Source organism: Cyprinodon tularosa, unplaced genomic scaffold (assembly GCF_016077235.1).
Source record: "Cyprinodon tularosa strain WSP-4 unplaced genomic scaffold, ASM1607723v1 ctg127, whole genome shotgun sequence".
In the NCBI taxonomy this organism is placed as follows: Eukaryota; Metazoa; Chordata; class Actinopteri; order Cyprinodontiformes; family Cyprinodontidae; genus Cyprinodon; species Cyprinodon tularosa.
Genome location: NW_024038081.1, coordinates 508,450 through 534,898, shown reverse-complemented (window position 1 = coordinate 534,898; position 26,449 = coordinate 508,450). Strand labels below are relative to the sequence as shown.

Here is a 26,449-nt window from a genome sequence, read left to right as displayed (position 1 = left end):
TCCTTTGTACTAAATAAAATCCTTAGAATATTTGTCTCAATGTAAAACCCTTACGCCCTTCTTCTTTATGGCTTTCCAAGGCGTGAGCTTTGCAAAATAAACCCTGACTGATCGCCTGTTAATGTTTCCGAGGGCAGCCGTGATTTACTTGTTCGGAACAAACAAGACAGCTTTCATTTTTCTCCACTAATGGTGTCCCTCAGCACCATAACTCTTCTTGTTTCCAAGTGTTCAGGCTCCATTACATGAGGCATCCATTTCAGAAGCAATGTCTGATGTCTATCGGACCATTACTCGATGTGGCAGAGCTGATAAAACGAGCCGTGAGGGCCGCACCGCAAATCCGAGTGCCCCGTGTGTTTTTATTTTTTCGCACAAATGAGGGTTGAGTGTATTTCATGTCAGCCATACTTTGTTTGTTTATCACAGAATTAGCAGTTACTCTTGAAAAGAATCAAGGCAGCTTGAAAAAGGAGAGAAGGAGAAAAAAACAAGCCCAAGAGAGCTGTTTGTTCAATAACTGCTTGTTTGATGATTTAAGTAGCTGTTTGGGTGGTGCAGAGAAACACATTAGAAATTAAAAGCGGATAAGAAGAATTCTCAAAACTGTGTTTAATCCTATGAATGGCAAGACTGCAGAATTATGTTAGTTTAGCTTAAACACCTCTCCTGTGAATGGCAAATGAAAGAAAAATATTTCTTTTCTTTTTCTTATTCTTCCTTTGTGTCTGAAACACGCATGCGGGCAAATATGTATAACATCTACGGCTTTATTTCCCAGGCGTGTGCTGTTCAAACATTAATATGGTGTCTTTTTCTGTTTGGTTTCTCCACAGAGAGCAAAGCTGTGTACAAGAGACAGGTGCTGTCAATCACATCCATCACCATGGCAATCAGTCTTCTGGGAACGCTGTGCATGGCCCTCTACTGCCGCAACAAGTACGCTAATAAACACACAGACACACGCATGCTGCAGCTCGTTTCTAACGTAAATTCTGTGAAATGGACGGATTGAGAGTGGGCCTTTGTTCGTCCTTGGGGCCCCACACAAACAACACTATTTCTCTCCTTGTTACTTGTAAAAACTCCCAGGCAGACCAAGTTTATTGGTAAGATCTTGGAATGCTTGAAAGTTGCAGACAAAACCTAGAAAAAAAATCTCCAGGCACAATGACATCAGATGTTTTTCTGTCTTGCCTCAGATCCTTTGATACTGTACATATTTTTCTTGATTCCTTGTTTTAAAATATTAAATAAATAATATAGAGGATGACTGCGATTCCAAATAGGGATGCTTTGCTATGAGCTGTGGTATCAAGTCAATTTTAAGTTCAGATTTTTTCGTTGTACATGGCATATGTAATAACCCTTTGATTCAAAAGACTTATCGCATAGCAAAAGCATTAAAAAAAACAAAACTCCAACAAACCAGAAAAACGCGGGCTTGGTCCATGATTTGCATCCGACTTGGAATGTGCTTAAAGGGATGGACCTCATTGCTGATTAAATACAGTAGCACTCCAGCTCCAGATTACTCTGTTTCTAGCCAGCAGAATTGACAAAAACTACCTTATATTTGTGGAAATGTTGCATTTCACTTTAAGCCTGCTTGCTACCGTTAGCGGAGGCTGGAGAGCTGCAGAGACAGCTTTTACAACATTTAAAACTAGGTAGTTCACCAAGTTTTGTCCACACGATTAACTGGAATGGCATTTAATTGTGTTTGTGTGACAAATCATCAACAAGTCATATGAAAACAAAGCATAAACATGCTAGGTTTGCTTACTCAAGCTTGGTAAACTTGACTTTTCAAGCTAAGCTTTTCCAACTAAAAGCACAATTGAGGTGCTCCAGTAGGAATTTCTGTTGGGACAAAATAAATACTTGAACATGTTAACTGGCCCCACCAAAATCACAAAAATGAAAAACATAAAGAAAATCGACTGCTGTTTTTTAACTTTTAGGAGGGTCAAACTTGCAATATAAAACTGTTGCAATAGTATCATGATGTGTTTAAAGGTCTGACCCAAAGATGCAGAGAACCACTCAGAGAGCAAGGCAAAGGTTTAACTGGTTTAATGAGAAAAAGGTAGAAGGGGGGTAATCTGGAACTCAAAAGAACGGGTGAGCAGGAACTAGGAAGTCTGGCGAGGATATGACAATGATTAGTTCAGGGACCGTGGGAATCTTGGATGCCGTATAATGCTAGTGAGGCTGCCTACTTCGGAGTGTATGTATGTATGTATATGTATGTGTGTTTAGGGAAATAACATCTTTCATTTATTATTTTCATGTTAATTTACACTTTGAGTAAGCTTGAAAAAGTAATCTCCAGGTTACCATTCCAAAGTCTTTTTCTGTAGAATTTCATCAATCCATCCAAATCATCAAACATTCCTTTTTTCTAGCTTTAAAGAAACACTACAGAAAATAGCATTTAAATTGTTTTCCTCTACTTTAGAAATGCAAAGATCCAGGGACAGGGAAGCCCACTGCTGTCACCTGGCCCTGGTTTGTCCTCATGGATGAGGTATTAGGACAGAGGCCGTCTTTTGCCCCACCTGTCCTAATTGCCTCCATCCCTGAGGACACACCAGAGCTAGATGCTGCAGAGGCTGAGCAGCACACAGATGAGCTTGGAGTCTTCTGACTGCGAGTGGGACATCATCTGGGGGCTCGGGGTTCTCTCCACTGTTCACCACAACGTCCATCAGGGTTTGCAGGGCTGACCCAATCGACGGCTGCCATGTTACTAAAAAAGTTTAAAAAGACGGAGAAAATAATGACTTTACTAAAACTGTTTTCATAACCCTGAAATAAGAACAGCTGAAATGTGATTCTACTTGCCATCTAAATGTAAAAGTGGTCGGGTAGACCCTCCTCCAGGGCAGACAGCTGGTCCCTCCATGGAGCACCACTGACTGCTTTCAACACGTTCTCCCCCTCCTCATCCTCTGGCGCCGTGATGTTACCGGCTCCCAGGAAGATGTTGTGCAGGACAGCTAATGCCGTTATGACCTGTAGAAAAAAATAGACAAAAACATTTACTTTTATTCAGTCATCTATCTTTTTTTCATTATCTTTATTACATGATTTATTAGAATATAAATTGTACTTGATTTAGATCCACTATTTAACTTATTTTTTCCTTTTTATATTTAGATTTTTTACCTGTATTATGTTTTTTTATATATATAATTGCAAATAAAATCAGGCAGTAAGTGGGTAACAATTTAGACAAAAAATGATTTATTTCTCAACAGTTTGGCTTCTCAACACAACATTAGTGATAGTGAAAGTAGTGATTTAAGTCAGTTATTTACAGGGTTTGTACACATTTAACTATTCAATTCAAATGACTAAAGTTACAAACAAATAAATTACAAACCTACAAATAAATATAAAATTTGATATTTAAACATATTCATCAATCTGCTGACAAGCGTTTATTTAATAACTGGTATACAGTGATGGGCAGTAGCGGCGCTACATGTAGCGAAGCTATTAGTTTAACTACATTTTCCAGTAGCTTGACCGTAGCGTCGCTGCTTTATTTATCAAGTAAGTTTCCAGTAGTGATGTTATTATTTTTATCAAGTAGTAGTGAACCTAGTGTTTTATAGGTTCAATAGACACAAAATCTCATTTTTATTCATTCCACTGGTAGTCTGTTTTGCTCAAATAGCAATAGAGGCCTGTCTCTAATTCTGGCCTCTTTCCAATAAAGGCCTGGACCGCGATGCACTTGAGTGAAATAAAGGCCCGGGCCTATATTAGAGAATTTACGGTATGTACATGTTGCATAACATGAGTATACTGGTAGTCTAAAGTCTGTGGAGCGGGCCAATAAAAGCAACTGCAATTCCATAGGTTTTTCCACTGTGATATAATGATGTGAGTGAATGAGCAGCCTGACAAGATAATCGGATCAAGACATGATGGACAGGCGCTCTCAATGAAGCCATAATTGAGTCAGGGAAGTTGCCGGTTCAGTCGAGAAGATGCATGGAGATCTGGAGGAGAGGAAGGAGCGTTAATGCGAACCTAACGACCTAAATGACACACACAAAGTCACACAACGAGTCAACATTTCTTACCAACACAGAGAAGAAAAGAGTTCAACTCAAATACTGATGAATAAAAGACAGCTTGCTCTTCAATTTGCCTATAATTTGCAGGGTAACTACCGTCTAACTGCAGAGTTACCATCCGTGCTTCAGTGGTTGATCTTTCTTGTCAATCTTTATGTGGGTTCCTAAAACCTTTTTATAACTACAGTTTGAATATTTCTTTTATGTTCTACCCAGTTGAAACAATAAATAACAGTTAAGAGTAAAATGGAAAGCCTATCACCCATTTAAGTCTCAGCTGATTACATTGAAGTTTAGAACTCTAAATAGATTTAATGCACAGTATATCCAATTTCTGTCTATCTGTCCGTCTGTCTGCAGAGGTATATGTGTTGTATGCTATTACATATACTTTTGTATATATAATAGTTTTTACATCCTTCATTCACTTAAACTTTGACGTGGCCGATTCACATTAAAACAATATAAGAATCACATGAGAATAGAGATTTTAACACTTTAATTTAACAAGTAAGACAAAAAGTCAAAGAATTGGTGCTGCAGATTTTAGAGATTAACATAACAAGCACACAGTCCAAAGTCCAAGCCCCTCTCTCTGGCATGCTTCAGCTTTTAAAATAACTAAACTAACTTCCTATAAGTGCTTCTGTAGTGAACCAGGGAAACAAAGATTGTGCATGTGCCAGAACAGCAGGTTTCCTATTTACTTATACCTTTTGTGATGTGAGCATTGTACACACTTAGAGGAGGGATGTGTTCCGACTTTCCACCTGCTCCCAGTTTCCGTTTTTTAAGGAAGCTACAAGAACTGATATCAGCAAACAGCTCACCATGAGCCAATGTTCAACTAAAATAATAATAATTAAGCTAACATTAGGATAAATTTACCCCTCTATTTAACCCATCCCCTTAGGGAGCAGAGGGTTGCCATCGTGGGCACCGGGGGAGCAGTGTCGGGTAAAGGATCTTGCTCCGAGACCCATAGTGGCAGTCTGTGGGAACGGGGCTCAAACTCAGAACCTCAGGATTTAAATCTCTATGCCCTAACCCCTAGGCTGCCACTCCCCTGAAATGAAATGTCTAACAGCATGGAGTGTAAACCCAGAAGCCAAATTTTTTTGACAGTTACATCTAGATAATGCTCTGCCAGGGCATCATTCTTCTGCAGCTTGTTATGCCATTTAAACCAAAAGCAGATAGGCCATAATTGTGGCTTATAGGGGGGGTGAAAAGACATTCAGGGACTAAAGAGAAGTTTCAGATCATAAAACCTGCTCAAAACTCCAGAAAGCCAATCAACAAATTACAGGAATATGTGAAGAAACAAGAGACAAATTGAGTCGTTTCACAGTCCTTTTTTTTGTGATTCCAGTTTGAGGCACAGTTTAGTAGCTTCTCTGCAGCCGCTTTTTTCATATGAGATTTTTTGTCAGCAGTTATGCGCTACGTAACAGTCCCAATTCTTGTCTGCCTGAGGACCTGTTCTGTATCTCAGCATCTCTTTTCTTTATTAGCTCTTTTTGATAAGCCATCGCTGTACTACACGGTTCAAAGATTAAATAGCTGGATAAGAGATAAAATTACCACCACTTAACAAGAGGTATAAAAAAAAAATATTCTGTTTTTATTTTTTTTGTAGCACATCAGATTAAAAAAAAATTTCTGATTTTAAATAGCTATGTCTCTTTCAGATGCCCTTATTCAAGCCTTAAGCATTGTTTTAAGATGTGGATGTTATTTTCTCTCCTCCTTATTGGTTCATTAGAGCAGGGGATCCCAATCATTACAGCCTGTCACCCCTGCAATCGATTAAGGACCCCTAGAAATACTCATAATTACTTAATTTTATGTTTATTCATAAGTACAACATTAAGTTAATATTTCTATTTATTATTTTGTAAATAATAACTTAAATAATAAATTTAAATATATTTAAATGTTTCTCATTGAAAGAGGGTCCCAACCTCACTTTGTGAGCCCCTGCATTAGAGGATATCCACAGCCCAGGCGGGAATACCTCTCCACCAGACAAATAATGTCAACAAACTCCCATTATGGAAGAAAGATTTTGATTAAAGGCAGTCCTAAGAAAATTTATTTCCAGTTCCAGTTCATTAAAATAAAAATAAAAATGAGAATGTGTTTAAAAGACAGAAGAACAAAGCTACAGCTTCAAAGGAGAGGAAGACAGTGCTGCTCCAGTTAATGCATATATTTATATGAAGTGGTCTATGACTTGCTGTTTTGACATTTATTAAACTCTCCTCTCTGTTGTTCCGTTTGTAGATCACTAAAATAATATTCTCCCTAATAAAAATCATACTCCTAGACCCAACAGTAATAATATATTTTCTAAATTACATTTTTGTGGCAGAAACAAATCTTTAGAAAGTAAAAAACAGAGAAATATACTAGTAAGAATTAAGTTCTTAATATCTAGAAATGTTTACGTATTTTAAAAATTTATTAGCTTGACTGAATATGTATTTATATTTGAAATACATTTTTTCATAGTTAAAGTAATAGAAATCCTGTCCAGTAATATAGAGATCTGAAATTAATTTTTCACACATCTATAATGTTTATTCTAGATGTAGAGAATGTCATTTTGTTTGAAATGGTCATTTAGAGAAAGAAAAAGTGTTCAGATATCAGGAATATTCAGTAAAACTAGTATATATAATGGCTTGCCATAGCCTGCTGTGACCGCGATAGTAATACCCGATTATTTCTTAGATGTTAGTAGATCAATGTATCTATTTAAGTGAAAATTAATCTATTTAGGTGAAAATGAAGTCTAAAAACGTTGTTCTAATATATAGAACCTATGTATCGTCTCATGCGTTCCTCCTCATGTTAATTCAATCTTCTTTTACACAGTAAATACTAAGTGGCTTTTTGCAGCTGCGCTTCAGATGTTATTATCCCAATAAATGGTCTTTATTAGTGGCTATCAGGTCCATAGAATGGCTTCAGATTGTGCCAGTAGGCTCATCAGGTTGTTACCACAGAGGGAATCCTAATCTGTAATTTTCCCCCATGGAATTAATGAATCTATTATTGTGTAATCTGAAAATAATAGTTCTTCATGTACTGTAAATATAAATCAATAAAATAAAATTATCCGTAACTCGTCATATTAAAAAACCCCAAAACAAGTAATCTCCTATCCTGTCAACTGAGTTGTAGAATCCTCTCCCTAAAATGTTTAATTCTCTGTGAAAAAGTGCCGATCATTATTTAATAAGATCCTCGTCAAATGGACACGCAGTGTTTATTTTTAACGGATCTAGTGAATTATGTATATATGTATATGTATATATATTTTTTTTTATGCACAAAACTACAACAAGAATCTGACTAAATCAGGAAATAAAACAGTGTGATTAGCTGTAAGGAGAGCAGAGACAGAGGAAACTCTGAGTTTACTGAAGAAAACCCGCAGCTGACCAGATTAGCTTTGGGGAGACTGAAACAGAGGTTGAGGAAAATCTCTTTGTGAAACGGAAAAGTCAGAGTTTCCCTGTTTTCAGGTACAGAAAACGTAGAGTTGTTGCTAAACCTGCTTCGTGAAGCAACCTGCTGCTCTTGAACCACTATTGACTCTTCAAACTTTCTACAATGGCTCCTAATGGTGGCTAAATATCATAAAAACCTAACTGATAGTTTTGATATTGTACATTACAAATTCTCTTATATAGCAGGTTTTTCAAAGAATATATGAGTTTATTTTTCACAATACAGTACAATGACATTCAGAGTACAAGAAATAAGGGTTTTAGGTCATTTTTTACATCATCCTCCACAAATACTAACATAACTTCCATTAAAAAACTAAAATTGTTTGTAGCTTAAAATGGCAAAATAAGTCCTATAGCGATTAGATACTTAACAGAATCATTAGTGGTGTTTTATCAACAGGTCATGTTGTGTTTTAGGGCCCTAAACAACTTTTATTTAGCTGTTCTCAGGCCAGATGCCTCCTTGGATTTTAAAATTTGAAGACCCCTGCTCTAGGTGATACAAGATTTATAGAAAATTTACCACACAAAGATATCAAAGATTTGAGTTGTGTTACAGGTTAAGCCACCCTAAACTTTAAACCAGGTCCACAATGATAAGCGTTCTGGAGCTTTGATGGCTGTGAAAATGTAGAGTTTGGCTACAGATGCAAAGAGGTCCAGTCTTCTCCACCCTCATATCACTCGTCGCCTAGTTGCTAATGACGGTTGACTCAGAAAGCAGGCAAAGAGGGATGCCGAGTTCTGTGTGCTATTACAAGAGCTTCAGCAGCAGTACTGTCCTTGCAGATATCAGATTTGTAGTCCCAATAGTGCAGAAATATTGGAAGACGTGCTAAAAGAACAGATAAAACCTTTCAATAAAACAAATATTAACCATCATATATCTGACTCGCTAACCAATAAAATTAACTAATTTCTTTCATTTCAGATGAAACTTTTCGCATATTCATATTATATTAAATATATTATATTGTATTATTATATTATCTAACATCAAAATTAAACTGTATTTAAAATATTCCCCACTGTTCATTGCCATTTACTCTACCTTTTTCCCCTGAGCACTCTTTAAGGAAGTGGTTCAGATGGCTGAATTACACATGCGAAATCGACATGTGCACAAGCAAATCATTGTTTCATGCTCAAAGCACACATGATTGGAATCACTCGTGAAATTAATGGGATTTTTATTTTGAAGAATGGGGTCATGTGAAAGAAGGGAATCACATGTGAAAATCATTGGATTTTCATGTATAAAGTGGGAATCTAATGTAAAAGACGAGAGTAATGTGATCTTCATGGGATTTTAATGTGGAGGATGGGGATATCATGTTGAAGATGAGGAACATGATATTAATGTGATTTTTGTCTGGAATAAAGGAATATGCAACATTCATGGGATTTAAAGGTTAAACATCGAAATAACATTGAAACCCATTGAGTTTAGCCATTAATCACATGGGCAAGATGATAATGTCATATTCATAGGATTTTTATGTGGAGAATGGGAAGCACGTGTAAAGATTTATGGTATTTTTTGTATGGGGAAGACTAAATAAATGCACCGCTTTTTAATTATCTATGTATTATTTTTTCCCCGTACCACTTGCAGCACTCCTTGATGGATGTGGCCTGCATTTAGTTGCCTTGTACTTGTGATATGCAATGGCAATAAAGTTAAAATCCAATAGGATCTAAATGAAAAATCTGTCAGAAAGTTTTGTTTACATGTTGAAACACTCAATTAAGTTAGACAAAGCTTTAGAAAGGCTGCATGTCTGTTTTAGTGAAAACTTTTCCAAAAGTACATTAGTAGATACCATATGTTTCAGCCTTCATCTGACATAATATAATTAAAGTGCCACAGAGGTGGTGAGCACAGGAGCTTACCATGAGGCTGTTTGCAAACACTTCATTACACCGCTGTCATCCGGCAGAGAATCTCCCAGACAGCAGCAGTAAAGGCTTTATCGGCTGAATCTGATAATGAGAGCATACCTCTGGCACAACATAATGAAGTCATGATATACGGGTTTTGTGCTTTTTCCTCCAGGACAGTGTAATTGCACAAGAACGAACATGTCGTGTCACAATAATTAAGAGCTTTTAAAGTGCAATGGTCAGAGCAACAAAAACGACAAACCTTTTTTTTTTCAGATGAATAGAATAAATCAGATTGCACCCCCTATAAATGAGGTCTAATTATTCCACCTTTACTTACATGATTACCTCATGACCTTTTATTGAGAGGTCAGCTCTGCTTCTGCGAAAGGTTTGGGTCAAAAAATCAGTTTGTCAGTCAGTTGCTTTAGTCTTTTAGTGTATTCATCTGTAACGTCAAAGGGGATTCTGACTGAACCAATTTATTTGAATAAATTCTGAGACACAGACCTGATTCATTACATCTCCGCATTAATTATTAACCAAAGTCAAGTTGCATCATAAAAACTCAAACACTCATTCTCCTTTTCTTTTAATTGTTGCTGGGGGAGAAAATATTGAAGAGCAGTCTGCTCTCCACAGAGGGTTTCTTGGGAAGCACATTTTCTTCCTGTGCCACTCTAACAAGAATATATTTCCAGTTGGAAACACAATTCTCATCTGACTCCTTTGTTTAGAGTCTAAGGGGATTCAAATGTAAGGAAAAGTGTAATCCTTTAAGTCACATTCATTTTAAAACACAACAAATGTGAGCCTCAGATTTGTCTTTATAACAGACATTGCAAGCAACCTTTTACCTGTAAAATTTAAAAATTAAGGGCCCGATCTTCAAAGATTCAAAGTTAAGTGCTGTGTATCCTTCCACAGCAGTGTGTCTCAGTGAGCTTGTTGCGGGTATGACGCAGATAGTTTTGATTTATGCCCAATTTTGAAGCATGGTCTGCGCTATGTTATTCAAAGCCACAACGCAAAAGGGACAATCAGGAACTAGCTAGGATTGTGGGTGTCCGTGTGTCGCTTTGACAAGCTTGTTCGCCGTCTACAACCCCTCATCCAACGCCGGATGACACACAGTTCACCAATGACAGTTTCCAAAAGAGGCTGGCCGTAGCGCTGCTTATTGGCTTCGGGTGCAAACCAACAGACCATCACACAGAGCTACAAACTAGCGTCCTGCACGATTCCTGGGATAGTGTCCCAGGTCCTTTCTCTCCTCCCTGCAATGCTATCTTCCGCATTCTCTGCTGCACCTTATCTCACGCCTGCATTGCGTTAACTGAACGCAGATGACCTGGTTTCTGAGCATAAACCAGGCTTAAGCTGGAGTTGAAATGTTTGAGCGCTGTGCTACCTGTGTCTTTGTGCCTGTGTTGTATCATTATTTTTCTTGGTCTAATCCAGGTTTTCCCAAAGTGCGGTCGCGGGTGGCGAGACTGAAATATTAACTAAAAACAAAAAACAACTGCGACATTTGCTGTTAGGTTTATTATTTGATGAAACCCTTAATTTTTTGGAAGGCACAATTTTTCTATACTTGTTTTTTGTTCTTTTTCTCTTTTAGGAGGCGCAGAGAGAAGCTCCAAGTGCACCTGAGGGAAAGTCGCAGTTTGAAAAACTACACAACTAATTCCTCCAACCCTCTAGAAGCCAAGATGAGGGTCCCAAACCCCAGCCTGCAGATGCATGAGGTGACTTTTTTTTTCCGTGATTGTCTTCTTTTCCTGGAGATGCTTTCTATGATCCCCTTCAGCATTACAGGGATTCATGACAAGTTTAAAATATGTTATTTATCTAGTAACTTTTAACATTTGCTGATACGTAAGATTACAATTACTCCAAAAATTATTTATCCTTTGCTATTTTCTTAGCCATGGAGGTTGCCATTACAGAGTAAATAAAGGAAGGCTATATTATTATTTTTTTCTCTCTCTCTCTCTCTCTCTCTATATATATATATATATATATATATATATATATATATATATATATATATATATATATATATATATATATATATATATATATATCAATTTTTATTTTTTTTTTCTCATTGTCACACTCACACAGCTCATACATGAGATATTTGCTGAAACAAACAAATGTGATCAGCTTGTAATCTACACTGTATTGTTTGCTATATTATTGATGTGGTATTGAACTACGTCTTACTGTAAGGTACTCTACTGTACTCTGATGTCATATCCTGGGACAGTGGTGTTTACACCCTATCGCAGAAAGTAAATGTTCTCTTCCATCGACTCCAGTCAAAGCCCCTTAAGGCTTTTTTGCTGATGTCATTGTTTTCGGATTGAGAGACATAACAAATATGAGATTTTTGTGTTTTAATGTTGGAGCCACCGCTTTCTACAATGACATTGTAGACCTCCAGGAGTACACAGAGACCGTCACAGCGTATATGTGGAAGTGCATGGACGACGTGACGGTCTCCAGAATCATCTCCATCCGGGCTAACCAGAAACCCTGGTTGACAGGGGACGTTCACAGGCTCCTGAAGGCCCGGAACGCTGCCTTCAGGGCTGGGGACGAGGCAGGCCTGAGGACAGCCAGGGCCAACCTGTCACGGGGGATCAGAGAGGCCAAGAGGCAGCACTCCAGGAGGATCGCCGACCACTTCAGGGACAGCAGAGACTCCAGAAACCTGTGGCGGGGCATCAAGACCATCACGGACTACAAGCCCCCACCGCAGACCTGTGACAACTCCCCCTCCCTGCTGAACCAGCTGAACGACTTCTTCGCTCGCTTTGAGGTAGACAACAGCACCCCAGCACGAAGGATCCCTCCGCACCCCGGCGACCAGGTGCTGTCACTTTCTTCGGACTGCGTGAGGAGAACCCTCAGGAGGATCAATGCCAGGAAAGCCCCGGGTCCCGACGGGATTCCTGGTCGCGTCCTCAGAGACTGTGCTGCAGAGCTCACGGATGTCTTCACTGACATCTTTAACATCTCGCTGAGACAAGCTGTCGTCCCGACGTGCCTCAAAGCCACCACCATCATCCCGGTACCGAAAAAGTCGCCCCCCACCTGCCACAACGACTATCGCCCTGTCGCACTCACCCCCATCATCATGAAGTGCTTCGAGCGGCTAGTCATGCAACACATCAAGTCTGCCCTCCCCCCCAATCTGGACCCCTACCAGTTTGCATATCGGTCCAACCGCTCGACCGATGACGCCATCTCCACCGCCCTCCACTCAGCCCTCACCCACCTGGAGACCAGGGACTCACATGTCAGAATGCTGTTTATCGATTTCAGCTCAGCATTCAATACCATCGTCCCCCAGCAGCTCATCGGCAAACTGGTCCAGCTGGGACTCAACACCTCCCTCTGCAACTGGCTGCTGGACTTCCTGACGGGGAGACCACAGGCTGTCCGGGTCGGCAGCAACACCTCCAGCACCATCACACTGAACACGGGGGCCCCCCAAGGATGTGTGCTGAGCCCCCTCCTCTTCACTCTGCTGACCCACGACTGCACTCCAACACTCAGCTCCAACATCTTCATCAAATTCGCAGACGAAACAACTGTGGTGGGTCTCATCAACAACAACAATGAGACAAACTACAGGAGTGAGGTGAGCCGCCTGGCCACGTGGTGCCAGGAAAACCATCTCCATCTGAACGTAGAGAAGACAAAGGAGATTGTGGTGGACTTCAGGAGAAGGCCTGCCCAGCACGCTCCCCTGATCATCAACGGTGCTGAAGTGGAGCAGGTGAGCAGCACCAAGTTCCTGGGTGTCCACATCTCTCAAGACCTGTCCTGGGACACCAACACCGCGTCCCTGGGAAAGAAAGCCCAACAGAGACTCTACTTCCTGCGGAAACTGAGGAGAGCAAGAGCCCCGTCCCCCATCCTGCACTCCTTCTACAAGGGCACCATCGAGAGCATCCTGACCAGCAGCATCACCGTGTGGTACGGAGCCTGCACTGCAGCCTACCGCAAGACACTGCAGCGCACCATGAAAGCAGCTGGGAAGATCCTCGGTGTCCCCCTCCCCTCTCTATTGGACATTTATCACTCCCGCCTCACCGGCAGAGCCACCAGGATCGCAGGTGACCCCACCCACCCCGCCCACAATGTCTTCACCTTGCTGCCGTCCGGGAGGAGGCTGAAGAGTCTCCGGGCCAGAACCAGTAGGCTCAGAGACAGCTTCTTCCATCAGGCAGTGAGGATGCTCAATTCCCTCCCTGCCCTGCCCCCCTTCGCCCCCCCCTGACCCCCCAATATCCCCATCCTCTACTATTTTCCACTACTCTCCCCAGGACTGCTACTCTATGCACTATTTGCACCATTCACACTACTGTTTACATATTTAATATTTTAATATTTATTTTATATCTTAGGTTTTTATTTTCGTGCTATGGCTCATTTAATATACAGGTGCTGGTCATAAAATTAGAATATCATGAAAAAGTAGATTGATTTCAGTAATTCCATTTAAAAAGTGAAACTTGTATATTATATTCATACATTACATACAAACTCATATATTTCAGATGTTTATTTTGTTTAATTTTGATGATTACAAATGACAACAAATGAAAATCTCAAATTCATCATATCAGAAAATTAGAATATTACTGAAGACCAATAAAAACAAAGGATTTATAGAAATGTTGGCCAACTGAAAAGTATGAACATGAAAAGTATGAGCATGTACAGCACTCAGTATTTAGTTGGGCCTCCTTTGGCCTGTATTACTGCAGCAATGCAGCGTGGCATGGAGTCGATCAGTCTGTGGCACTGCTCAGGTGTTATGATAGCCCAGGTTGCTCTAATAGTGGCTTTTAGCTCTTCTGAATTGTTGGGTCTGGTGTATTGCATCTTCTTCTTCACAATACCCCATAGATTTTCTATGGGGTTAAGGTCAGGAGAGTTTGCTGGCCAATTAAGAACAGGGATACCATGGTCCTTCAACCAGGTACTGGTAGCTTTGGCACTGTGTGCAGGTGCCAAGTCCTGTTGGAAAATGAAATCTGCATCTCCAAAAAGTTGGTCAGCTGCAGGAAGCATGAAGTGCTCTAAAACTTCCTGGTATGTGGCTGCGTTGACCCTGGACCTCAGAAAACACAATGGACCAACACCAGCAGATGACATGGCACCCCAAACCATCACTGACTGTGGAAACTTTACACTGGACTTCAAGCAACGTGGATGAAGTGCCTCTCTTCTTTTCCTCCAGACTCTGGGACCTTGATTTCCAAAGGAAATGCAAAATTTACTTTCATCAGAGAACATGACTTTGGACCACTCACCAGCAGTCCAGTCCTGTTTCTCTTTAGCCCAGGCAAGACGCTTCTGACGCTGTCTGTGGTTCAAGAGTGGCTTGACACAAGGAATGCGACAGCAGAAACCCATGTCTTTCATACGTCTGTGTGTGGTGGTTCTTGAAGCACTCACTCCAGCTGCAGTCCACTCTTTGTGAATCTCCCCCACATTTTTGAAGGGGTTTTGTTTCACAATCCTCTCCAGGGTGCGGTTATCTCTCTTGCTTGTACACTTTTTTCGACCACATCTTTTCCTTCCCTTCGCCTCTCTATTAATGTGCTTGGACACTGAGCTCTGTGAACAGCCAGCCTCTTTAGCGATGACCTTTTGTGTCTTGCCCTCCTTGTGCAAGGTGTCGATGGTCGTCTTTTGGACAACTGTCAAGTCAGCAGTCTTCCCCATGATTGTGTAGCCTATAGAACTAGACTGAAAGACCATTTAAAGGCTTTTGCAGGTGGTTTGAGTTAATTAGCTGATTAGAGTGTGGCACCAGGGGCCATCAAGTTTGAACCTTTTCACAATATTCTAATTTTCTGATATGATGAATTTGAGATTTTCATTTGTTGTCATTTGTAATCATCAAAATTAAACAAAATAAACATCTGAAATATATGAGTTTGTATGTAATGTATGAATATAATATACAAGTTTCACTTTTTAAATGGAATTACTGAAATCAATCAACTTTTTCATGATATTCTAATTTTATGACCAGCACCTGTATATATATTTTTATATTTTATTATGCACCGTGGGGTTGAGGGGATGGAAATTTCATCTGTGTTGTATGTTACATGTAGCACATTTGACAATAAAGTTGAGTTGAGTTGAGTTTCACTGCTAAGTTGTGTCTTGCTGTGTGCTTTTCTTTTCTTCCTTTTCCGTTTCTCCTTGTGTTTTTTCACGAGTTTCATGTTAAAGTGATTCTCTGCGACATGGTCGGTAACATTGTGCACCATGCATGCAACTGTGGTTGGCTATATCGTGAAGGCTAGCTAGTTTGTTACCCTAAGGAGTTGTTGATGACTAAGTCTGGGTGTGACCCAACATATTATGATTCCCAGGCTGTTGGCTATTGTCCTGCTACAAGCTTACAAGAGACTAGCTACAGTATAGTGCCCAATTCCTCCGACCCCTTAGCTCATCCCCACTGTTACAGTTAGCTTGTCAACAGACGCTAACTCATCACCTCTTGGTTCCATATCCATGTCCAAGCTGTCACATCAAATGTATTGTGTTTTATTGGTAATTGTTTAAAGCAAATGAAGCAAAGCTTTATTGATTTGAATGTTATCATAGACTACCACTGCACATTTATATGCAGTTTTTGACCTTTGCTGCTGATCTAGGGGACATTAGTCAGCGCATTACTGAAGGCAGACGAAATAACTGACTATTTTCAAAGACTTTTCCTCAAGGACTTATTGATTTATTTTCTGGTTCTTTCATGTATCCTGTGTTTAAATTTGTAGTTTGTAGTGTTCATGACGTTTATTAAATAGAATAGTACTGTGGTAGATATTATTAGGTTTAATAAAACTACACCCACGTCTGATTATCTTTTAACAGTGACCAATTGTCTCTAGAAGCTGAATCTGCTTCTTTTTCAGTTAACAACCTGAACAGGCAAAGACAAACTTCCCCTTGTGGTTGACCAGCTTACAGTAAAAACAGTTACAGTGTTTTTACTGTATTAAACAATTCTAAAATAAAGTCTTTTGTTAACATTATCTGTAGATCCCTTTGAGGTCAATATAAGGAACGGCAATTAGTGGGAGTGTTGTCGGAATATTGGCCTAGTTGTTAGAGCAGTGCGTTGTGCTCTGAGAAGGTTGCAAGTACCCAGTTAGTTCCCCACAGCCTGCACTCTGGGTCCTTGAGTAAGACCCCTAGCCCCTGACTGCTCCCAAGGGGCCTGACAGTGGCAGCCCACTGCCCCCAAGGTGATGGGTCAAATACAGAATTTAATTTCTCCAATGTGAGCTCAATGAAGTTCAATTATTATTGTGACTGTTTCGAACAGAGAACAGTAGAAAAATAACAGAATGTAGTCCCTCTGTTAGTTATACAGTACATATTAGTTCACATCCTTTATATCATTTAACATTTAATAGTAGAATTTTTATTTAAAAACAGTGAAAACACACCCCTGTTTGCCTAAAAAATAGAAACATTTGCATTTATGTTAGCTTCAATCTTAATGTGTATGTCTATGTAAATGATGGACAAAAAGGGAAAAGCCAGATTCCTGAGTGGAGACAATGGAAAAAATCTCACTACTACAGCTTATGGATTCATGAGTAGCATCAGTATGCAAAAGGAGTATTCCAGTATTCATTCAAATGTATCATTTTTCAGTCTCAAATCAATCTACAAATCTGTCTAAAGGATAAATTCTCTTTATCACAATCTAAATTGTGAAAGGAACTTGGGGAATATGTTATGAAAATATATGCATCATCAGAATCCCCAAATTAGCGCTTCAATTATACACTGAATGAGCATATTGCATCTACTCACTAAGATGTTAAATCAATAGTAATCACAGTAATTTCATGATTATTTAATCAAATCTAACTAATTAAAGGGTATTCTTAAATGATGATTAACATATTATTAAAGTCTGCTCTGTCACCCTAGATAGAATGAACTCTGAGTGAGCCACCATGAACCACTGCTAAGAACGGCCTTATCTTGTCTGATATCAGACTGTTACGTCCTTGGGAAGTCATTATTGACCTGAGCAGATACCATTTCCAAAGGCCTGTCTTTCTGGCACAGCTAACATGGAAAAGCTCAGTGTGCAGTCTTTTAGCCTGGAAGACAACCCTCTGATCGATCTGCGGCCTTTCTCCTGCCACTGCCTCAGGCTACATACAAACAAAGCTAAATTGGGTCTCAGAGCAGAAAATCTTGAGTGCAAAGATGAAACATCCTGAAGTTGTAACTGCAACAAAAGTAAAGTAGGTAGAAGAAAGGACCAGAGAAAAAAAAGGCTCCTTCCACAGAGACATAAAATCTGCAAGGTCACCAAGCCAAAGCAGCAATAGTAAGTGTTGTCCAGATAGTGCTAACAGTAAGGAAAGAGCTAGGAAGAAGAAGAAGCAGGGGTCTTCCTTTAGCCTGTTTATCTAGCTTAGAGACCTTCTGATGTCCCCATCCACCACTAGAAGCTATACAATTGTCTACAGTCTTTCGCGTCACAAAATTGGCAGGCACAGCCTACCTTACGGAATTGAGCAAAAGTACTGTCAAAAGTATTTTTTAACATGTACGCTATGTGACACATGCCAGTGTACAAATCTTCATATATTTTGGATTTTATAACTGGGAGCTTTGGTTGTTTTTATACATCTGTGTAAATTTTGTTTTTTTTATGATTCTTTTCCAGAAGGATTTAGTCCCAGTTTGACTAGCAACATTCATGCCTGGATTTCTGTCGCGTAATGATATCCATAAGGCTAAGGGTTGTCCGAACGGACAGAGCAGGAAAGGAAGATACTTTCCTTCACTGGAGACCCCACGAAAGGTTAAGGATATTAACTAAGAATAGGAGAGCAAGTCAACAGAATTATTTCAGAATTTAAATAAATGGCCAAACTGAGTCAAGATGAAACAAAGGCAACTGCTTCTCCAATTGATGCTTGTTACTTCTATATTACTACCCTGTTCCACTGATGTTAAGTAAGATCGATGGATGTATTTGTGTTATTTAAGGCTACTTCGATCAGGATGATTATCCATTTTGAACACCTAAAATGATCTCAAACTGATTTCATGAACTTGACATTAAGTTCATTGTACAAAATTTGTCTCAACAGTCATAGAATTTCTGTTCAATACAGCATTTCTGGAATGTAGTGGAACAGGAGGTTTACATCACTGCAACACAACCAACAAATGAGCAGTCAGGAGCTCGGCTTCCTCTTATACCTCTTATGCCCGATTGGGTGACTTGGTAAAAACAGTCCGGATTTAAATGTCACAAAAAGATCTATATTACATTTGATACATAATGATAAGATTTCTTTCTTAAAGAGGTTTAGATTTGTTGTAATCACTTTTGTGTTATTTGACTTTACGTTGGGGCTCCTCTCAGATAAGGATTTTATACTGAATATTTTCCTTAAAGTGGGTTCAGTTCTCTCTTGTGCTGTGAGATTAAATGATGTTCTGACTTTATATGTTTTGATCAATAAGCTTTTTGGCTGCGTCTCAATTCGCAGGCTGCGTACTTGGTAGTACGCATTTTGAGGTCGGTGACGTCACAACGCTGCGTGGAGGCCGTCCCATTTGGCAAAAATTCTGAGGACGCTTAAAATGCAGCCTTAAAATGCGTCCTCCTTTTCCCCGAATTCTGAGGATGCATCGCTACCGTTCTTAGTGGCCTCGCCTCCCACTAGATTTCCCGAGGTGCTTTGCGCGCTTCTTTTTTGTTTTGTTTTTTGTAGTTGAAGAAGAAGAAGAAAGTCGGATTTTCTTCAAGTTACGGACAACCGAAAGCAGCAGCAGCGCCGACAGTAGTGCGGAGAACACCTTTAAATGTAAGTAGTTTTTTTTTTTTTTTTTTCTAATGAACATCTATTAAAATACATGACGGTAACAGAGCCACCGGAATGTGTAGGAGCAGCTAAAGCTAAAGCTAAGAGCTAACCTGTTGATACGTGATGCTCATCAACAATTAAAAGCCTTCATACAAATGTCACTATTTTTTATTTTAACCTACATCTTACTGTACTGATAGCCGTATCCCTCACCAATCAGATCATTTTATTCCCAATCAGTTTATTACAAAGGATTAGAGCTGTTAAAGGTTAATGCAGCTGAAGAAATAACATTAGTCCAGCTGTACTGGGCTGTTAATACTGCAAACGTTTTGTTTTAATACTCAATAACGTATAGTTTATTTACAGTACAGTATAATAAGGTTTAAAGTATAATTCGCTTGAAGAACAATACAGGCATAATTATACAGAACAGTTATTTTGCCTGTTGACGTAACAGAAATATGCTTTACATGTCATTTTGTTCCAGGGAGCAGACAGAGGAGTGGATAAAATGACCACTTCATCATCGGGGCCAAAAATACTGCTGCAGTCGGATGGAGGGAAGAGTTGAGGCAGAATTCCATCTACATGTTGCATTTCTATGTAAAAGTCACACAAGTTAAAAGAAGTCCTGTTCAAACACCAACGTACAAATATAATCTTTTGATCACATCAAATGATGCTCAGATGCCACTTTTTGTAAATCTCATATTTGTGATAGAAGTGATCCTTGTGTGGGACAACTTAAAAAAAAATAAAAAATACAAAGTATGTTCAGGTTTGGATAATGTAATGAAACACACACACACACACATATATAAATATATGTATGTGTGTGTGTAGGGAAATTACATCTTTCATTTATTATATTCATGTTAATTTCCACTTTGAGTAAGCTTGAAAAAGTAATCTCCAGGTTACCATTCCAAAGTCTTTTTCTGTAGAATTTCATCAATCCATCCAAATCATGAAACATTCCTTTTTTTCTAGCTTTAAAGAAACACTACAGAAAATAGCAAATGTTGATACAAATAGTTTTCCTCTACTTTAGGAATGCAAAGATCCAGGGCAGCGGTTCAGTGGGAACCCTACTGCTGCCACCTGGCCCTGGTTTGTCCTCATGGATGAGGTATTAGGACAGAGGCCCCCTAATGCCCCACCTGTCCTAATTGCCTCTATCCCTGAGGACACACCAGGGCCAGGTGCTGCAGAGGCTGAGCAGCATCAGGGTGAAGATGAGGAAGAGAATGAGGATGAGAGAGGAGGGAAAGGAGGAAGAGAAGAAGGAGTGACGAGTTGGTGGATTTAATCAGGGAGGATATTATGGAGAGATATTTGTGCCATCGGTTTGAGCGCGCAGGAACCAATCCGAGCGCGCAGTGAGACAACACGCGCGCGCGCAAAACCGGTCTGGCGCGCGCTCAACTCTGAAAAACCCTCTCAACACACTGTTCTCGCGCTCAGTTTCATCTCTGCGCGTGCTCGAATCCGTCTCTGCTCGCGCTTGCTCTCCTGCTCTCTCTCCGCGCTCAACACCAGCTGTGCGCTCGGCTGTTTCTCCGCTCGCTCGACTCTCTGCGCTCGCAACTTCAGCAATGTATGTAAATGAACCATACCATCAGCCAATCACACTCAGCTTCTTTTCATCCAATGAAAGCATTCCTTCCTTCTTCTTCTTTTCTATCATGGCGGTTCGCAAGCAACTTCAAGGTGCATACCGCCACCTATTGTTCATGAGTGTGTAGCAACATTGTTTTAATTCAATTCAATTCAATTCAGTTTATTTATATAGCGCCAAATTCACAACACATGTCATCTCAAGGCACTTTACAGTTCAACCAGATCAAATTGATACAAAGTTTTCTATCTAAGGAAAACCAGTTGATTGCATTGACTCATTGACTCAAATACAATCCCCCACACTAAGCATGCTTGTAGCGACAGTGGAGAGGAAAAACTCCCTTTTAACAGGAAGAAACCTCCAGCAGAACCAGGCTCAGTGTGAGCGGCCATCTGCCGAGGCCGACTGGGGTTCAAGGAGACAGAAGCAGAGATACAAAAAGCAGCTGTAAAAGGCGGCCCCGTCCAGGAAACACACAGCCAGGCAGACGAGCTCCAAGGCAGCTCCCATGCCAGAGGACGAAGAAAGCACATCCACTCAGTCACGGTCAGAGAAACAGGACCACACTGGAAAACAGGCCGATCTCCAACATCTATAAACAAGGGTGTTGATAGAAGGGTGTTGATAGAAGCAGCACAGCTGATGTTTTACATCTATTAAATTCTATTTTTTAATTTTGCATTCTGATGATAACTAAATAATGCTTTCCTTAATCTATAAACATCCTTTATATTTCCTTTATTTCCCAATAATCCTTTAAGACTCCATTCTTGGCCTGTCATTTCAACTACTCTTCTCAATTTTTCCCTTTCAGGTTCATATGTTTTACAGTTCATTAATATGTAAGCATTCGTTCCAAATACTACATCCGGTTAGATGAAAAAAAAATAAATAAATAAATAAAAACACAATCAGGAAAATCAAACTACTCTTACAGTTATTTTGTCAACATTCCTAAGATAGTACTATAAAATATCTTGAATTATCTCAAATAAACTTCAGTAAAACAGTTATTAGATCATTGCCTCATCCATCTCTTTTACCTGCTATTGACATGGATTTAAATTTGCTGTTTTAAAAGAAAAATAAGGAGGATATTTCAGGTTCAAGTATGGTTCACTGAGTGAAACAGTGTGTTGAGAGGGTTTTTCAGAGTTGAGCGCGCGCCAGACCGGTTTTGCGCGCGCGCGTGTTGTCTCACTGCGCGCTCGGATTGGTTCCTGCGCGCTCAAACCGATGGCACAAATATCTCTCCATAGGATATCAGATGGCAGAGGGAGGCGGGAAAGGATGGACAGATTATTTTATTTATTGGAGAGGATGGTGGACAGATGTGGACATATTTTTTTGGTGTTTTTTTTTTAACAAGTTGAAGTTCTGTGTTGCTGTTATTAAATGAAATTATTAAATTGTTTATAAAAGTTATTGCTGTCGGTGTGTTCTTAAAGTCTTTTAACCTTTTTACATTATCTGTTTCATCACTTCTTTGTAATTTAAGCAAACTTAGAACAACTTCTCAGTGACAGTTTATTTTTAGAGAAGCAAGTATTTACAATAAACTATTAAACATTTTTAACTATTGACATTAGATTTTAAAATTAACTACTACAACTATTTACAGAAGATATACAGTAAATATTACTAAAGAACATATATATACAATTGTCACTGAGCAGGAGTCCCTGGTGGTGCTGCTGGACTGGATGGGATGCCACACAGATGAGCTTGGAGTCTTCTGACTGCGAGTGGGACATCATCGGGGGGATGGGGGTGCCTCTCTCCACTGCTGATCCAATCAATGGCTGCCATGTTACTAAAAATGTTCAAAAAGACGCAGAAAATAATGACTTTACTAAAACTGTTTTTATAACCCTGAAATGAGAACAGCTAAAAAGTGATTCTACTTGCCATCTAAATGTAACGGTGGTCAGGTAGACCCTCCTCCAGGGCAGACACCTCAGCAGACAGCTGGTCCCTCCAGTGAGCACCACTGACTGCCTCCTACACCTTCTCCCCCTCCTCATCCTCTGGCATGTAGTCCTGCTCTTCATCCTCTGGGGCTGTTATGACCTGTAGAAAAAAAAAGACAAAAATATTTATTTTTATTCAGTCATCTATCTTTTTTTCCTTATCTTTATTACATGATTTATTAGAAATTAAATTTTACTTCATCTAGATCCACTATTTAACTTAGTTTTTTCGTTTTTATATTTAGATTTTTTTTTTCCTGTATTATGTTTATATATATATATATATAATTGCAAATAAAATCAGGCAGTAAGGGGATAACAATTTAGACAAAAATTATTTATTTCTCAACAGTTTGGCTTCTCAACACAACATTAGTAATGGTGAAAGTAGTGATTTAAGTCAGTTATTTACAGGGTTTGTACACATTTAACTATTCAATTCAAATTACTAAAGTTACAAATAAATCAATCGCAAACTTACAAATAAATATAAAACTTGATATTTAAACCTATTCATCAATCTGCTGACAAGCGTTTATTTAATAGCTGGTATATTCTGATCATTAGCAGGCCCCTGTGGGTTAGAATAATAGCAGGTAGATCTTACCTCACCACTGCGCTCTGCCAGCCTGAGAAAAATCCGTCGCAGGTTTTGCTGCCGCCGAAGCCGTCAAAGCCGACTCTCCTCCTCCAATAACAAGTAAATAAAAAAAAATAAAAATTTCCATATCTATTTTTTTGTTGTTTCTTTCCGTATTTCTCGAGCTGTCGGATTTAGTTTCGCGCTGTGTTTGGGGTAAACGTGATGACGTCGTGTCGCAACCAGGAAGTGCTCCAAAGGCTAGACCGTCCCATTTACCAACGGCTGAGGATCCTCCGGAGCAGCCTACCGAGTCTGGGTCCTCCGGAGGCTAGGTAGGCTGCGTCCTCGGAAGTACGCAGCCTGCGAATTGAGACGCAGCCTTTAAGTGTTATGTTTTCCTAGAGCTCATGCCCAGTTGGTTGTGTTTTAATCCGGGCATACACTGTACGATTTTTTTTCAATAGTTGCACGCAGATACAGCTGACACTGCACAACGAAACCACAGGGTTTAAAAGTTGACAGCTCACGATGGATGTTCTTACACTGTGCGACCCGACGCTCTGATGCGATCTACCTGCTCCCACTGTAAATCTAAAAACCAAGTGGGACTCAGCTCTGCAGTGAGATGGCGCTACTCACACTCATCCATCCGGAAGCCAAACGAGTAGAAGAGGATTATGAAGCTCACTAGCGTGAAATGCGCTACCTTAGCAATTTTTACCGAAAGCCCTAAAAAGAAAAGTTGTAGACGTAATTAGACAAAGACATGGCTGAGCAAACGTGGCTACTACGGTCTGTCAATTTTACAGATAGAACTCCATTTCACTCGCATGCTTCTGAGTTTTGGTCTGAGGGGAAGACGAAGAAGAATCCTTGTTTGTCCACTGAGCGATTTGCCCGCGACCACCTTCCGATGGCCGACTGAATTTCAAACATGATTGATTTTCTCCTGACCTTACGATTCCTGATTGGGAGGTGGTCATGAGAGGCTGATCGCCCCTTGTTACCCCCTGTACACTACAGGATGCATGATCAGGCCGAAAGTCAGTCTGATTAAAAAATTCTTGCACCACAGGAGAATTGGCGCGAATAGGGCAAAAAATCGTACAGTGCAGGACAACAATTGAACGAGTGATTCCAGCTCAAATTATTGTCATTTAACTCTGTCAGTTAACATACTGAATACATTCTCAACAAGTTCTATTTAAAATATCGGATTTTTTTTTTGCAAAACTTTTGCAACTCCAAGTCAAATATATTTCAGCTAAAAACTGTGTGCTAAGCAAGTGAAATTCAAATAACTCAATTACCTATAATGTAAAATAGGATAACAAATGAATATGGTTGAAAACCTTTATTAACCTTTATTACTAAAAAAATTGCAGACTTGGGCATAAATTTTATGCATAAGAAGCCAGGTTTATTTTGTAGGGTTTAGAATGAAGACTAATTTGAAATAATTTAGAGAAATTAGAATGTGCTCAAAACAATTTAGAATGCATACTCAAGAGGTAAATAAAACATCCATCCGTCTTCTCCCATTTATTCCATCAAGGTCATAGTGGAGCTGGTGCCTATCTCCTGGTGCCTATGGGCGAGAGGTGGGGTACACCATGGACTGGTCGCCAGTCTGTTGCAGGGCAACACAGAGACACTAAACGTGCAACCATGCTCACACACGTCCGCACCTAAGGACATTTTAGAGATGCCAGTTTGATGATGAAATGATCAGAAATCATAATAAAACTAAATTGTTTAGCTTGAAAGGATTTGCCTAAATTTGCCAGACCAATTACCTCTGTTGTTCTCTTTTTTGGGAAAGCAGACATCTCTACTAAGTTTAGGAAAGGTTAGTGTTCTCTGTGGGTTTGTGTTCAGAAGGCCAAGGCGGGAGGCACCATGTGTCCTTTGTTTAACAAAGTCTGGACCTCTGGCTCCAAGTTGTTCCTGTAACTTAGAGAGGAAGTTGCACACAGTCTGTTTTGCAGCAATCTTTTTTCGAAAATAGATTTTTATCAGTTAAACTTAAACAAAGGTTGAAGAATGGAGACCATTTAGCCATGTTGTCTCTGTTCGCTCCAATGTCGCCTCTTTTGGAACTTCTACGTCAACTGAAGAGGTGTTGTCCAAGCTTACATCCATCATGGATAACATATTTCACCCTCTGCACCAGGCTGTAGAGGATCTGAACAGCTCCTTTAATAACATACATACACCACATGTGTAAAAAGCAGCGCTAGCACAGGCCAATCATCCATGCTGCCATCAGACTTTAAATGCCCTGCAAAATAGCCGGGTACAATAACACTGTAATAACTTAGGCTATTTATCTATTTAAGAAACCAAGAACCGCGCTTTTCCTGCCACCACTTATTGTACATAAGATACTATACATTATAAATACCTTAAATCTCTCCTTTATTTTTTACCATCCACTGTATATATCAGGATGCACTATATATACTTTATACACCTTTTCCTCCTTTGTACACCTTTTGTTTGTTTATAAGAGTGAATTTCTCCATTGTGAGATCAATAAAGTTCTATTCTAATCTATTCTATTGAATTAAGCTGGGAGTTAGTGGAGCCTCATTTGGGCATCACATGTCCCTGTGATGTGTTTATTTTGGAGTGTTGTGGAAAGGGCCTGCAGCCTTTAGAGTTTGGAAAAAAATTTAAATAATAATATAAAATAAAAATAATATCATGGCTTATGGCATGGAACTTAACTGATTTTAAAATAGATCTTAGGTATCAAAGATCACAAACTGTTTTTTTTAAACCTTTATTAAATCAGTTTAGTTACGCTATTTACTTTTTTAAACAAAGCTAGTTGGATCACAGAACCAAACAAGTAGTGATATAATCAGAGTGCGAAATACGGGG

The 26,449-nt window shown here is 39.6% G+C and overlaps 1 protein-coding gene across 2 annotated transcripts in view; it reads left to right on the top strand.

Moving 5' to 3' along the window:
• The window catches only part of LOC119777761 (pro-neuregulin-3, membrane-bound isoform), a 625,184-nt gene that overhangs the window by 551,671 nt on the left and 47,064 nt on the right, over positions 1-26,449 (top strand). For both annotated transcript variants that reach the window (XM_038276767.1, XM_038276769.1), the window contains 2 exons: positions 837-939; positions 11,118-11,244. In XM_038276767.1, coding sequence (XP_038132695.1) covers positions 837-939; positions 11,118-11,244 — 230 coding nt within the window. The remainder of the gene's footprint in view (positions 1-836; positions 940-11,117; positions 11,245-26,449) is intronic.